Genomic DNA, 15,256 nt, shown 5'->3' with positions numbered 1-15,256 from the left:
GTCTGTTCTTGTCATTTACAATAGTATCTAAAGGATAAGATGGACATTTTTAGAGTTTTAAGTAGGGGAGCATCGTTAAACAAGTCGAAAGACTACAAGTCAGACTTTACAGCTCCAGACAAGGAAAAATCTGCAAAAGATGTGAAATCTAACAAAGACTTAAGTGATCAAGTTGAAAAAGAGCTAGATTTCTTTCATACTAAACAACACAAGGCGATAAAAAACGCCAATAAGAGTAATGCTGAGAGTTCCAGTGAAAGTGACGGAGAAAATGATCAGGAAGATGGTCCCGGGGAAAATAAACCTAAAACAAAGTTGGTGGCACGGATCACAACCAAGGAGGAGGCTATGGATTTAAGACAGAAGTATGGATCCAAAGTCACAGGTAGTGACATTCCGTTGCCTATTGGCTCATTTGAGGATTTGATAAGTAGATTCAAGCTCTCCAAGAAATTGCTTGAAAACCTAGTTGCAAACAATTTCACTGATCCAACACCAATCCAAAGTGAGGCAATTCCATGTTCTCTATTTGGAAGGGATCTGATTGCCTGTGCGCCAACTGGTTCCGGTAAGACGTTGGCGTTTCTTATCCCATTAGTACAGAACATACTCAATATGAATAAGAAAGTTGATGATAAAGATAAGGTACTGAGGGGGTTGGTTGTTTCCCCAACAAAAGAATTGGCACAGCAAATCAACCAACAATTAAATAAAATCACACAGGGCTTAAACATCAATACTGGGTATTTAAACAAATCACTTGCTTCTAAATATCGTGATCATGCAGTTAAGGCTTCAAAATTTGACATCATTGTAACTACTCCTCTTAGATTGATTGAATTGGTAAAAAACGACCTATTGGACTTATCGACCGTCAAACATTTGGTCTTTGATGAAGCAGATTCCCTTTTCCAGTCTGATTTCTTGGAACAAACAGATTCCATTCTTTCATCTTTAACAAACCCCGAGTTAGTTAGGTGCATCTTTTCCGCAACTATAACCTCGCATGTTGAACAAATTGCAAATACAATCATGACCGACCCAATTCGGGTAATTATTGGATTAAAAGAGGCAGCAAATGCAAATATCGAACAGAAAATTGTTTATTGTGGTGATGAACACGGTAAGTTGGTGGAGATTCGTAATATCATTAGAAGTGGTGAATTCAAACCACCTGTAATCATTTTCCTACAAAGTATTGACCGTGCAAAGGCATTGTTCAATGAATTATTGTACGACGGTTTGAATGTGGATGCAATTCATGCAGAAAGAACGCAGAAGCAAAGAGAGGAGGCAATTTCTCGGTTCAAGTCAGGCGAATTATGGTGTTTGATAACGACCGACATCCTTGCTAGAGGTATTGACTTCAAAGGCATCAATTTGGTAATTAATTACGATGTTCCAAATTCAACACAGGCTTATGTGCATCGTATTGGTCGTACCGGTAGAGCTGGTAGAACAGGTAAGGCCATAACTTTTTACACAAAGGAAGACACAGATATGATCAAAAATGTCGTCAATGTAATGCGTGCCAGTGGGCAGCTTGAAGGTATGCCTCAATGGATGAGAGATGGAAACGCACTAACTAAACTAAGTAAGGATAGGAGGAAACAGCTCAAACGACAACAGGTGGAAAGGTCCAAAATCAGTACTGTTCCTCGTGTTTTCAAAAAGAGAAAATTCAGAAAATCCTGAACCAATTAGTTACTTTATAAATTTTGTACTTTACATACAATAAAACTTAACATTGTAAATATGCGACACCAAGGTGAATCCAAGCAACATAGGTTTGTCATAGTAGGTGAGAAATTCAGACCCAAATTTACTTCTCAGTCTGTCAATAATTTGCTCATGGTTGAAAAAAACCGATGAAAAGACCCTGACATGAGCAAATTTCAAACAATGACAAATATTAGTATAAAAGATCACAGGTTCCACCCCACCACACGATGATGCTAGGGTCCATCTCGTTAGGGATGGGTTGTATGCTACCAAGAAATCTCTGACTCAGCTACCAATCAACAAGATGAACTGGAAACGCAGCTTATTGACATTTGCTCTACTTGATACGGTAAGTGCACTTCAAGGGATCACAATGAACATGTATCCTCCGGACCCTTGCGGAAGTATTTGTTTCAAGTACTTCAAGGGGTTCATTTTGGATTGTTCGGTCATTTTAACCGATGAAGAACTTGCAATGGCCAAACCAAAAAGTAGTCATGATAAGCCCACTAAAGTAAACAATTCTGTTTCCTGTTTGTCTAATAATGAACATTATTTAAACAGTGTCGCCTGGTGTTTCGAAACACAGTGTTCAAATTTCTCGGACGTGTCCCTGGCTGAAGTGAATAGAGTATGGAGCAAAAGCTACCCCGTGTCAAACTACTCATTTGTTGATGCGTTAGCGATGGGTAAACCAACGGAAGTGGCAAATATGAACTTAAACCCAAATATGACATATGGATTATTAGTCAATGAAACCGAGTTCTATATCTCGTATAAGAGTGCTGATGGAATTTTCCTGGCTGAAAATACGCAGGCCAAAATGGCCTTATCGTTGGTAATGATCACTTGGAGTTTGGTTTTATTCGGCATGTTTTACAACATATCGGAAAAATTTCATTTGGGTGAACGGTTGTTACCACGTTCTTTTTTTATTTTCTTAAGAAAAAACATAATTTATCCTGCTTTATTCAGAGAAAAATGTGCTGTGCCAATTAGTCTGGGTGAAGGGCTACCAATCGATTATGCTCCCCCAAGAATTGTTTCACTTACGATTCTACTATATTACGCAATTAATTTGATTTTCTGTGCTGTGCCTTACAGTTATTTCAATTTATTTAATAGGTATCCACACGATAGGTTTAGTGTTCTATGCCTTTATGTCGGTAATCGTACTGGATTTTTGGCATTTGCAAATATGCCAGTTCTAGTCTTATTTGCGTCCAGAAATAATATTTTCCAATGGCTCACAGGTTGGTCATACGCTACTTTTCAACATTATCATAGACACGTTGCGATTATTTGTCTTTTAGAGACAATTGCACATAGTGTCATATATACTGCAACGTATGCAAGGCTTCATATATATTCCATTGAAGCCGCAAAACCATATTTTTGGTGGGGAATAATTTCTACCATTGTTGGTTCTCTTATTCCGATATTTTCCATTTTGAAGCTAAGAATTTCAAGATATGAGTTTTTTTTGGCTATCCACTATGTAATGGCAATATTATTTTTGGTGACTGCACATTTGCATTTGTTGAAAAAAACAGGTTCCAAGTGGGGATATCCAGATTGGCTATATTTATCGTATGCACTATGGTTCTTTGATTTATTTATGAGAACACTCAGAATACTACGGCTAAAGTTTCAAGGATGCAGAAGTAAGGCTTTGGTTGAATTGGTTGACAAAGAATCCAGGACCATAAAAATCACTTATGATGTTGGCAATGCAAAGCAGAATTATTTGAGCAACTATTACTATCTCTATTTTTTTACTGTTGCGCCATTCTTCACAAGCCATCCTTTCACAGCAGCAGAATGGTCATCTCAGAACGATGTTGAAGAAATATCTGATAGTAGTGACGAGAGTGAGAAATTAGTTGCTAGAGAAACCACTTTTAGTAATTCTTCGAAATTATCATTCTACGTAAAATGTATGAAAGGCACAACAAATGAAATATTCAGGAAACTTGAGAAAAACAACTACAATCCTCTTGAAATTTATTCTCTTCTTGAAGGCCCGTATGGATCTTACGAAAGAGATATGTACGATGACTTTGATTTTGTTATGATCCTAACAGGTGGCATTGGGAACACAATTGTATTAAATCACCTCCGTTACTTCTTAGATTATAGAAGCACTAAAAGTATCCAAAGTAATAGCAGTGTAAAAATCCAAGTGTTGCATGTTGACCGTTTTTCCCAGAGATTGGCTTACTTAAAAGAAAAGATTCAATCACTCATCACTTTGAATGTTTCGCATGATGTAAAAGTTGATTTACACAACACAAGTCACCGAGGGCATGTCAATATCAGAGAATACTTGAAAAAATACATTGAACACATCGAAACAGAATATCCGACCGGCATTAGAAGAGTTGCTGTCATTTCTTGTGGCCCTGCAAAATTCAATGATGTGTCCAGACATGCATGCGTTGAACTTCAAAAGAAAATAGTCGACAACACAATCGTCACCTACATCAGCGATCCATTTGAATGGTGATTACCAAATTTGCTTTATACAAGTAGTTGTTTTATAGATCATATCCGTTAGATAATTGTATTCTTATGATCATGTTATCTTTGTAATTTGAATGTAGGATGAATCTGAAACACGCGGAACTGAAACAACACGTTAATCCAAAGTAAGAGCAGAAAAGGAAAAACGCGTTGATTTTTTTTTTTTTTTGCTCAACTGATCGACGATTTACAAAAGTCCAACACTACTGTTTATGGTTACCATTTCTCCCTATTATAACCGTTTATAAAACTGTAGATTCCTGTAACTCTCTTTAAAGGCCCCCCCGGACGGACACTGAGCATGACAGTAGATTTACTTCACTTTAAGAAGGAGCTTGATGAGTTTCTTGCATCATCACAGGGCACATTAACCCCTGCAACCTCTTCAAGGGTTGTCAAAGCTCGTGAAAAGTTAAAGAAGCTAACTTCAATTCAATTCAGTGATTTGAGTACAGACGTCTATGATGAATTGAATAGACGGAAAACAATAGATGCCGATCCGGAGAACCCTAACCACCCGAAATTTCTACCATCGCAAGCCAATTATCACCCGAAGAGAAATCAAGCAAGACAAAAATTGGCTGCATTACCAACATCAAGGTTCAAAGATTTGGTGAATGATGTCCTTTTTGAAATAAATAATAGGTTATCTACTACTGACGTAAAAGATCAAAAGGAAGCTCCGAATTTAACCATTGATGTCTCTAAGGCGAACAACAAGTCGGCTCCTTTTCCAACGATATCAGGCGCAAGAACACCGATTACACCATCCCAGAGAGAAATCAAGCCAACGACTTTAGTTCCGAAAAAAACAGAGCTGACGTGGTCATCCGATGAAGAGGATGAGCCCGAAAGTGCAAATACCATGAGAGAAGAAGGTGGTGTTGACTACCAAGGAAGATCCACTGAATCTAATCAGCATGAACATATCAGATCTGGCGATATGAATGAAATAGTGCTATCAAAGTCACCAATTGGGTCAGCATTGAGCACCCCATCACTTCCGAAATTTCAGAAAAAGGAAAACTTGTCGGTTGTGCCAAACGATGAAAGTGCATTACACAGATCTCCAAGCAAAAGATACACTATTGCTACAAATGAGGTTTTGAATGAACATGCTCCCCCAGATGTTCAGTTTCCAGTTGATGAAGATGATGATGAAGTTCATTTGAGTAACTACAGAGCCCATGACATTGGGGAAAAGAATTTCCATGTAAAAGATACAGATAAGGGGACTAATTCTGTGAATAATGTAGATGAAGGACTAAGAGATAAAATTGAGTTTTTAAGCCGAAAAAATGAAGAATTGGAAGATAAATTGAACTTTCTAAATGTTCAGTACGAGGATTACGATGAGTTGAAGAACGAGTTGGATCAATTAAGAACTAATTACGCAGCACAATCAGAAGAGCTTTCTAATTTAAAAGAGATTGCAGATGCTAAACATCAAAAACAATTGAGTGTTGAAGATTCGAAGGAGTTTGAGAATTTAAAGTTCTATCTTGACAGAGTTCTGGAAGAAAACGAAGAGCTTAAATCTAAGCTATTAAGACTAGGCACAGACCCAAATACTCCTATTGAAAATATTCGCAGCATCGATCATGATTCCGAGAAAAATCCCGAACATTTGTTAAATGAAAATCAAAAGGTAACACAGGATTATAATGAACTGTCTTCTGAACATCAAGAATTATGCCAAAAGTATGAATCCTTGGTTGCTGAACATGAAAGACTCTTAAAGGAACGTTCGTCTCATCCAGACCATTTATCACAAGAAGAAAAAAATATTTATATTCCTCCTATTACGCCAACTGAAAACAGAGGGACTACTATAGTACTAGATCAATCAGAATGGGATAGTAAGTTTGACCTTTTGCGTTCTGAACAAATTGAGAAATGCATAAAATTAATTCCTAACCCTGCGAAAGGAAAGTCAATTTTCCACTCTGATGGTATAATTCCAATTTCCAATATCACTGCCGTGAATGTGGCTTTGGAATCGATATATCTATATTTAGATCATATTAAAGCCCAGCAAATGTCTGGCAGATTTGAATCAATAACATTATTTGAGAAAGTTTCAAAATTTGTTACAAGCGTCAATAAATTGTCAAAAGATATAAAGGTGTCTTCAACCAGCAAACTTTATTTACGTATTGAGGAGAGAAAAAGGGTACTCAAGAATGGCATCTCAAATCTTCTCACAATTGCTAAACAACAGGCTCTGTTTTATCCTATCATTCCAAACTTGGTCTTGCATGTTGCTGTTAATGAAGTTTACCATATTATTTGTGACTTTGTAACCCTCGTTAAAATTCAGAAGGACAGTAGTCAAGTGGAAACTACTGAAGAATCTACAATCGAGGAAAATCCAACTATTACAACCACACCTCTTGCGTTATCAAAAGCGGGTAGCGTCACAGTCAACTCATCTCCAAGTGTGAGACCATTGAGGATAACGCAAAGGCTCGCTGATAACGAATATACAAAACCTTCACAAAGTGGGCATTCAAGAACAGCATCTCCTATGCTTTTAAGCAGTTCTATTTTACCAATGATTGTTCAATCAAGTGATAATCTAGGTAACTCTAGTTCCAACAAAAATGCTTCATCATCGGTAGCAACTGAAGGACCAAGCAGAATTAGCAATATGAAGGATAAAATAAAGAAAAATGATCTTGCTGAGTCACCTACAACGTCTAGCTCGAAGATCCGTGATCTCGATAATGCTATTAGTAAGGATGGTAATCTTAAACCAGAAGATAATACATCTACTCGTCTTATCGGCACTACCAAGAAGGAATCTGATGAAGATTCAAGAAATCATCTAAGGAAAAATGCAAACCCTTTTGTTGAGGGTGAGAATGAAATGAACAATGATCCTCTGGACATGGAAAAAAATGATTCAGCTTTGACTATAGAATTAACTACAAGTAAGATTGCTAGTAGCGGACTTCAAACCCCATTCATTGCATCCACAACGATGTTGGCAGCTGCTGCAAATGACATCTCTGATGGCCACGATAAATCTACTAATATTTCTGAAAGTTACAAAGTACCTAAGGATTTTCAAAGTGTTTCTGAGAAAACTAATAACTTATTAACCGACCATCCGTTATCCGGGAAATTGAAAGGCGATTCAGCTATTTCTGAGATCACCAACGTTAAAATGGGAGGCTCTAAGGACGGTCGTGAATTGTCATCACTGGAAGTTGCTAATGACGCAAATTCAGACAAAGGAACTTTGAAAAGCACAAGTAGTGCTACACCGGGCGAAATAAGAGTCATCTCGAGGAACTTTGATAAGGTTTTTGAGAAGGTTGAAGACATACACCCTAACGATATTGAAAGCTTAAAAAAAGCTGGTGTTGCTACTACTCTAAACAGCAAAATCAGAGAAATCAATTCGTCTGGAAAAATAGGCAACTTATCCTCAGATCTCAACATTCCAGCCATAACTTCTGACAAGCTATCTAGCAATGCTAACAGCGTTTCCAGGAATTTTGAAATTCCATCCAGAGTAGGTGATGATTCTTCCAGAGAGGCCAGCAGTACATTTGAAAAGGTTGATGATTCATCCACAGAAGTTAACAATGCATCCAGAACAGCTGGTAGTTCATCGGTAGAAACCGGCCATTTAGCAAAAGAAATGAACAACTCATCCAACGAAGTTGACAATACTTCTGCAGATCGTAGTAATTGTACTGCCAATGAGAACAATTCATCCGAAGACATTGGAGTTCCACCCAGAGCACGTGATAATTTTTCCACAAAGGTCAGCAATACATTCAAAAAGGTTAACAATTTATCCAAAGAAGTCAACAATCTATCCAGATCGGGTGACAATTCATCAGGAGAAACTGCTCGTGAAGTCAGAGAAGTCTACAACCCAATCAGAGAAGATTACCTGCCATCAAGAGAAAACGACAATCTATCAAGAGAAGCTGATAACTCATCTGGAGGAATTAACATTGTATCCTCAAAAGCTAGCGATATATCTAAAGAAGATATGAGCTCATCTAGAAAGAAAAATACTCAATCTAGACAAGATAACACTCAATCTGGAAAAGAGACTACCCAATTTAGAGAAGACAATAATCTAGCTAGATGGGATGGGAATCAATCTGGAAAAGATGACAGTCCGTCGGGAGAAGCTAACAGTCCGTCGGGAGAAACTGAAAATCAATACAGAGAAGTTAACAATATAACTAAAAAGCATGCCGGCCCATCCAACACAATAATCAACCCATCGAAAAACAACAGTAATCAACACAGTGGTAGCTATTTCCCCACCGATGACAACAATATGCTCAAAGAAGATGAAATTCCATCCAGAGCAGGTGATAATTTGTTTAGAGAGGTTGGCGAAGTTGACGATAGCACAGAGCAGGATCATGCTGTACTAGCCATGAATGATCCAAACAAGACCATTGATAGTAAGCCTTTTGAAACGAAATCGCTCAAAAGATTAAACGAAGCCGCTGATACGACACAACATGCTTTGAATAACTTTACTGATCAGTCTGATACTTCAAGAGAATCAAATAATCTCTCCAAGGATGGAAGAGTATTTAAGAATACTGGCGTCGGATCAGGTAAGCTGAAGAATGACATCAAGAATCTTCAATTTGATGCTTCAGACGGAAGGACTAAAAATTCTCATGATGTAGGTGACAATTTTGAAATCTCCTCTTCGATTAAGCAAATTCCAGAAAAACCTACGACTATTTCTACTAAATCAAATGGGGTACCACCTAACGTGCTTTTGAAAAACAAAAGTAAGGAAACATCATCTATAAGATCTGAAAGGAACCTTCAGAACTCGGATAACAGGTCTGAACAATCTGCTTTACCAATAAAAACAGTGCCTGTGGTCTCTGGTGCCGGTTTGGGTATCCTTGGCACCATTGTTACCGATACAATGAAGGAACATCCAAATTCATTTGGGGAATCTAGAGATAACGTATCAAACAGTTCGAGTGAGTCTGTTAATTTGATCGAGAGATCTGATTATAAGGATAATTATCAGTCAGCTGATAGCCAGAATGGTTTCAGTAAAGCTAATCCAACTCCAAGTATTTCTGAGCCAGAAGATTATGAGACTATTAGAAATGATGATGATTTAAAGAAAGTGGAAGTACTTTCAACAAACAATGTTACTGAGAGACAGAATGGTTCGATCAGTGGTGCACGCAAAGCTGTTGAAAAGCCTAACAAGTCTTCTCAATTGTTTGAAGGTTCTCCTGTATCATCGAAACAACAAACTCGTGACAGTGGATTACAATCCCAAAGGTACGGGCCTTCTGAGCCTCTTGAATCTAACACGGATATCACAGCAATGTCTGCTTTAAACAAACCCCAATTGGACTTGAAGTCGACTGAGGGTGGATCGCCTGAGGAGGATTTTAACACTTACGGGAATGGACTTCCTTCTGCCGGTAGTGCGCTGGATATTGATGAAAAGTTAATCAAGAGGGTCAGTAGAAGAGAAAGTAAGAGAGTCAGCAAGATGGCAGAGCCACATGTTGCATCAATTGAGAATCACAAGACGCACACAGAACAATCAACTCAAGAAATGGAACCTGGTAAAAGTGGGTGGAACTACACTGATGAGGAGGATGAAGATTATGATGACGAGGATGAATTTGATATCGATAAGTTTAATACATTAAACCCAGACAACACATTACGTGAACTCTTGCTTTACTTAGAGCATCAAACAGTTGAAGTTATAAAGGCAATTCAACAGACATTGCAGAGCATCCGTAATCCAAAGGCCACCGTTGGTTTATTACGTGTTGGTGCTAATGAGATAAATAATGTTGTCAAACAGATGGCAGAAGGTACAAGTACATTAATGAACCAATCGAGATATGTTGAAAGTATGGGACATGCAAAATATGTTGTTGGTGTTCTAGAAGATTGTGTGCTAAGAATGGAGGGATTATATGGTGAAGATACTAGTAAGGATGGAGAATATGCAGGTAAAGCATTTAAACAGCGTAGTGCAGGTATTGCATTTGATGTTGCTAGGTCAACTAAAGAGTTGGTTAAAACCGTTGAAGAAGCTTCACTTCGTGATGAAATTGCGGTTCTTGATTCACGTTTAAAAGGTGGCTTATGAAGTCACTCGACATTTCAGTTTGATTCCTTCTGTTCTCTGCGATGAACATCTTGGAACCTCCAAGTACTTATGTCTGGCTGTTTGTTGTTATTTCGTTCCCTTTTTAGAAAGAATTTGTCTTGCTTTTTTTCTTTTATTAAGTATTTATAGAAAGATCAGACTTCTAAAAAAAAATGTAAAGCTAGGGTGCTACTAAACAGTATATATGACAAAGGGTTCATAATCTGTATCCACGATACCTGCGTATTCATGCAAATCATCATTTGCGCCTGATTTACCGCCCAAATAACCGAATTTTTCTATCAGCTCTTTCTTAGCAGCATCTAGATGTTTTGGCTTAAGAACGAAGCAATAGAAATTAGGAGGTAAACCATATCTTAGAACACTCTCTATGAAAACCCGTAAGAATTTGATGTGAGACCAGCATAAGAAAATTTCGGTAAAAGCTTCCTTAGTTAATCTTAGCAAGTCGTTCTTTAAGATGAATTCATCCTTCTTAGCTTGAGAATATTCATTTCTCAAACCCTCAATTGTGGATTCCGAATACTTGAAGTTTCTTGGAATCCACTTATTCTCTCTAGCAGCATGTAAGAACTCAGATTCATATTTTTTGAATAAAGTAACAGCGAAAAGATGAAATTCGGAATCGCTGTTTAGCAGTCTTGCACTTCTTGGTACAACAAATGGAGAAGCAGTTTCGTAGGTGTTATAAAACTCCTTCACCAATGAGTTTGGAACAGCTAGGAAAATCGTTGTTAGATGCTCACTATCAATGTAATCATCTTTCTTGACAATATCATGCAACGATTTAACAGATAAATCACCATTTTGTTTCCTTTCGACATTGTTGAGGTTGGATTTTGCAGTAATGTAAGATTGGTATTGGTTTCTTAGGTCGGCATCCAATTGTAGACCCTGGCTTGATATCATTTTGATTAATTCATCAGTTGATTTGTTTAAACGAAATCTACCGCCATTCCAATTGAACTTCTCTAGATCATCATAGATATCAGTTTTATTGACTTTTCCCCCAATTGAATCCAAAATCTCTTCGACTTTCCCAATAGATGAGTACAGCTGACCATCAAGTTTGGATAGTTCTTCTGATTGCGCCACTAAGGAGTCTAAAGTAGCTACTTTGAAATCGGGTAATTTAACGCTATGAACTTCAGCACTACCCTGGTCGATGCTTGTTTCCAGCCATTGTTGCACGGAAGAAAGCGAAACACCTGCGGTCTCTGGAAGCGAAATTATAATATGTGACATCGTATATCCTATGTGTCTATATATATGAGGGGAGGATACTGACTTCACTGTTTTGCATCAAGTCTGTAGAATGAACAGACACAGCTTGTGCTAAAGGAAGAGAGTGGTGGCTGCTTCTACAAATATGAGATTGCGCGGCGGCTCGATATAGATGAAAGTGAGTTTGTCATGTTTTCACGGTTTTTGTAGCATGTTTGTTTCTTTGTATGGTTTCCAGGGCACAAGAAAACCGATGCAATGAACAGTTCGGCTTTCGTGGCTAGTAGAAATTATCTTTCTTACTGGAAGTTATAATGAGATACTGATCTAAAAGTAGTTATTAGGGCTATATCGTGTAATTAAGTAGACATAAAAGGTGTAGAAGATGCAGGAGAAGAAACTAAAGCAACTAAAGCAAGCAAAGACAGCAAATAAGATATTTAGGTCAATTTTTATTCTTTAACACACCAAATGCAGTTCCATAAAGATGACTGTGTGTTGTTTTTCTTATAGAAACATTGAAGGCAAGGTTTTACTCCGATATAATTAAAGAAAAGGTAATTGATATTGGAGGGGAAAATTGGAAAAAACCAACCAATGGAAAATTCATGGAATGTATGTTACACGTTACTTCAATTTATTATACAACCGATAAACGCCAAGTTAGCTTTCTATGCCTTCTATTTCATCATTATTAAAACCAGAGGCGTTCTCGTATGGTTGGTCTGGAGATTGTATTTTCCCCTCTTCATCGTCAATATCCATCAATTCCTCGTGGCTGTAATCAATTTTCTGCACGTTCTGCTCCCCCACATAGTCTTCTGTCATTTCATCATCATGCTCATGGTCTATATCTGCATCTGCGTCGCCATCCGCATCACCGTCTACATCTGCATCACTAGCTACATCTGCATCACCATCGATATCTGCGTCACCGTCACCATCAACATAGTCATCATCAATTTCGACATCTGATACTTGATCATTGTGTTCATCCATATTAACATCTTCAATTTCATTTTTGAATTTGATAGCATCATCTTTGAAAGATTTCAGTCTATTCAACTTGGATTCCCACTTCCTCAAAGAATCGTTTAAATTTGAGATTTTTTTGTTGTAATATTTATCATGTAATTGAACCAACTTGAACTTGTTGATATCTGATTTCTCAAATATTTCAGATAATTCGGCGTCCACATTCTTCGGTATTATAAAATTATGCAGGTTTCCAATATCCTCTGAGATGATTCTCTCAAATTCCTTTTTTTCGACAAAGTAATCTTGGAAATTCTCAATTGATACATCATTCAGTAAGTCTGTTCTCAAATCTGGTATTTCCCTAATCACCTCCATTAGATTACTGTATAATCTCGAGTTTTTGATTCTCTGAATTTCCCACTTCGTTAAAAAGGTATTATTAAAGTTCGAGTCATTTAGTTGCCTCTTTTGCAGATATTTTGAGTTCAGATCTTCAATGTCTCTCCTGAATGAGTTTTTCGCTGTCACTAGAGACGACGTATCCAAAATGAGTTTCCTTCTGATATCGTTTAAATCTGCACCCTCCTCTGCTATATCTTTCAATGACTGTATTGAGAGCTGCAAAGATCTGTCCAGTGTCTCGCGATATGCTTCAGCAGACATGTTTAGCTGGCGAATAAGGCTACTATTGACTACCGACAGTGTCTCAACTGTACACACCCTATAACGGATTCCTAGAAAGAGTATGTTTTTTTTTCATCTCTCTCGCGTACAAGACATATTTTTTCCAGCACTTTTGATACAAACATGTTCAAACTTATCTATTTTAATTAGTTTTACTATAACAGTATACAGAAGGGTAATTGTAGTGTTAAAAAAGTGGGTAGTAGAATCGGGTGGAAATCTTTTTTAGCAAGGAAAGTGGAGAGAAACAAAATCAAGCCAAAACAGCAGACTCTTCAACTTCGACCTCATCATCATCAATTTCATCCGCTTCTGCATTTTCCTTCTTTTCTTGTTCCTTGTCTTGGCCAAGCAGTTGGCCATCTTCACCATTCTCGCTGCTATTTTCTTTTGACGCAAATGGGTTCAAGTGTGGGAACGTCTTCGCTAAGATGGCGATAGCACCAACAACAGCTAAAGTAGACAATCCTACAATTGAGTATTGGCGCTGTTTACGAGTTAATTGCATTGGTCGATAGTAATGTAGTATTCTGTAGTTGAAGTCTAATAGGTTGGAAAAAAATGCAAGACACTGTTAGAGGGTGCAATGTGGAATACATATCAACGAACTTTCTGATTCCTCAACAGAAAACATGCTTCATTGGTTTCTGAACATACATTCCTACCAATTTATTACTCACTGAACTTGGAGAAGTTGGGAAATTTTCTTATCTCGGGTAGCAACCCCAAAATAGGAAACGCGCCAGTGGGGGGACGAGGGGATGACAGCACGGAAACAGGATGGAATTCCAGGACAGCGCTAAAGATACCCGATTGGGGAGGCGTGCAGTGGGGTGACTGTGAAACAGGCCAAACAAGGGAAACAAGAGTGGACAAATGTGATACATACAAAGTTCAATCAATAAAAGGAACTAGATGCATGAAGCAAATAATCAAGTGTAAAAATGAATTAAAGAAATTTTTTTGTATTTTTAATTATGAAGTATAAATGGTATGTATATATTTAAAGATCAAAGTCGTTGCTAATTATAACAAGATGAAGATGAAATGGGGGTATCGGCATGCATCGACAACAAAGCACTAGGCAATGTTACAAACTTATAATAAAGCAGCTAAACCTGCAATTGCAACTAAACCAGAACCAATGACAGCCTTTGGAGCAGCATTTTCGAATTCAGTTTGAGTTTCGTTAGATGGAGCTGGAGCTGGGGTAGAAGAAGTGGTGGTCTTCTCGGTGGTTGCTGGAGGAGTGGTCTTGGTGGTTTCCTTGGTGGTTTCTGGAGTAGAAGTCTTGGTGGTGACTTCTTGGTTACCAGTGGTTGGAGCTTGGATTTGACCATCACCAATTTGGGTGAGGACTTGGTCTGCAACGACGACGGAAGCTAAAGCTAAAACGGAAACGGTGGTGAATTGCATTGTAAACGAGTGTATAAGTTTGTAAATATGAAGTACTTGTCTTACAGAAAGTTAAAGAAAAAAAAAGAAAGAATAAAGCAGAAACCAAACCCAAGTTTCAACCATGACGAACAGCATGCCCTTTATAGGATGGAGATGTACCTTCTGCGGACGGAGATGAAGAAACGCGCTTTGTTTACATTTTCCAGCTAGTGCTGTGGGAGTTTCCGCTCCATGCCGGAAAGGAGGTCCAGACCGCGTGTTGCTTGTTTATTTTTTGTTTTGCAGTGTTTGTGTTTCTGCTGCTATTAGGGGGGCCCTGCCTTAGCAAGAGTCGCGCAAACAAGGAAAAAGACCTCGGATTGGAGGTCTCGCTATTAATAGCGGGGCGATGGCACAGACTAGTGGCACGGGACGTATTCTAGAACTCCGGTATATGGTGATCCTCTGTTTTAGATAGGTTGCTTACATTGTACACCAAGTTTACTTTTCTTTAATCACCCATAAATCCGTTGCCTGGAAACTATGTTTACTTGCTCGTTTGTTTGGGTTTCTGGTTATTACCAATTTTCTTTGTTTCTCTCT

General features: G+C 38.0%; 6 protein-coding genes across 6 annotated transcripts; 3 read left to right on the top strand and 3 right to left on the bottom strand.

Moving 5' to 3' along the window:
• Positions 1–39: 39 nt before the first annotated feature.
• On the top strand, positions 40–1,695 carry C5L36_0B07980 (uncharacterized protein; the record flags this gene model as incomplete). The annotated part of the gene is made up of 1 exon (XM_029465169.1): positions 40–1,695. One exon carries the CDS (start codon positions 40–42, stop codon positions 1,693–1,695), a length of 1,656 nt encoding a protein of 551 aa, XP_029321028.1.
• A 331-nt stretch (positions 1,696–2,026) lies between these two features.
• Positions 2,027–4,228, top strand: C5L36_0B07970 (uncharacterized protein; the record flags this gene model as incomplete). The annotated part of the gene is made up of 1 exon (XM_029465168.1): positions 2,027–4,228. One exon carries the CDS (start codon positions 2,027–2,029, stop codon positions 4,226–4,228), a length of 2,202 nt encoding a protein of 733 aa, XP_029321027.1.
• Positions 4,229–4,546: 318 nt separating this feature from the next.
• Positions 4,547–10,369, top strand: C5L36_0B07960 (uncharacterized protein; the record flags this gene model as incomplete). The annotated part of the gene is made up of 1 exon (XM_029465167.1): positions 4,547–10,369. The coding sequence occupies one exon, from the start codon at positions 4,547–4,549 to the stop codon at positions 10,367–10,369; it is 5,823 nt and encodes a 1,940-aa protein (XP_029321026.1).
• A 192-nt stretch (positions 10,370–10,561) lies between these two features.
• C5L36_0B07950 (uncharacterized protein) lies at positions 10,562–11,635 on the bottom strand (the record flags this gene model as incomplete). Its single annotated transcript, XM_029465166.1, has 1 exon — positions 10,562–11,635. One exon carries the CDS (start codon positions 11,633–11,635, stop codon positions 10,562–10,564), a length of 1,074 nt encoding a protein of 357 aa, XP_029321025.1.
• Positions 11,636–12,277: 642 nt separating this feature from the next.
• C5L36_0B07940 (uncharacterized protein) lies at positions 12,278–13,255 on the bottom strand (the record flags this gene model as incomplete). The annotated part of the gene is made up of 1 exon (XM_029465165.1): positions 12,278–13,255. The coding sequence occupies one exon, from the start codon at positions 13,253–13,255 to the stop codon at positions 12,278–12,280; it is 978 nt and encodes a 325-aa protein (XP_029321024.1).
• A 1,119-nt stretch (positions 13,256–14,374) lies between these two features.
• C5L36_0B07935 (uncharacterized protein) lies at positions 14,375–14,692 on the bottom strand (the record flags this gene model as incomplete). Its single annotated transcript, XM_029465164.1, has 1 exon — positions 14,375–14,692. The coding sequence occupies one exon, from the start codon at positions 14,690–14,692 to the stop codon at positions 14,375–14,377; it is 318 nt and encodes a 105-aa protein (XP_029321023.1).
• Between the last annotated feature and the right edge of the window lie 564 nt (positions 14,693–15,256).

This window comes from Pichia kudriavzevii, chromosome 2 (assembly GCF_003054445.1).
Source record: "Pichia kudriavzevii chromosome 2, complete sequence".
In the NCBI taxonomy this organism is placed as follows: Eukaryota; Fungi; Ascomycota; class Pichiomycetes; order Pichiales; family Pichiaceae; genus Pichia; species Pichia kudriavzevii.
The sequence above is the reverse complement of the archived record's forward strand: the minus strand, read 5'-3'. Positions and strand labels throughout refer to the sequence as shown.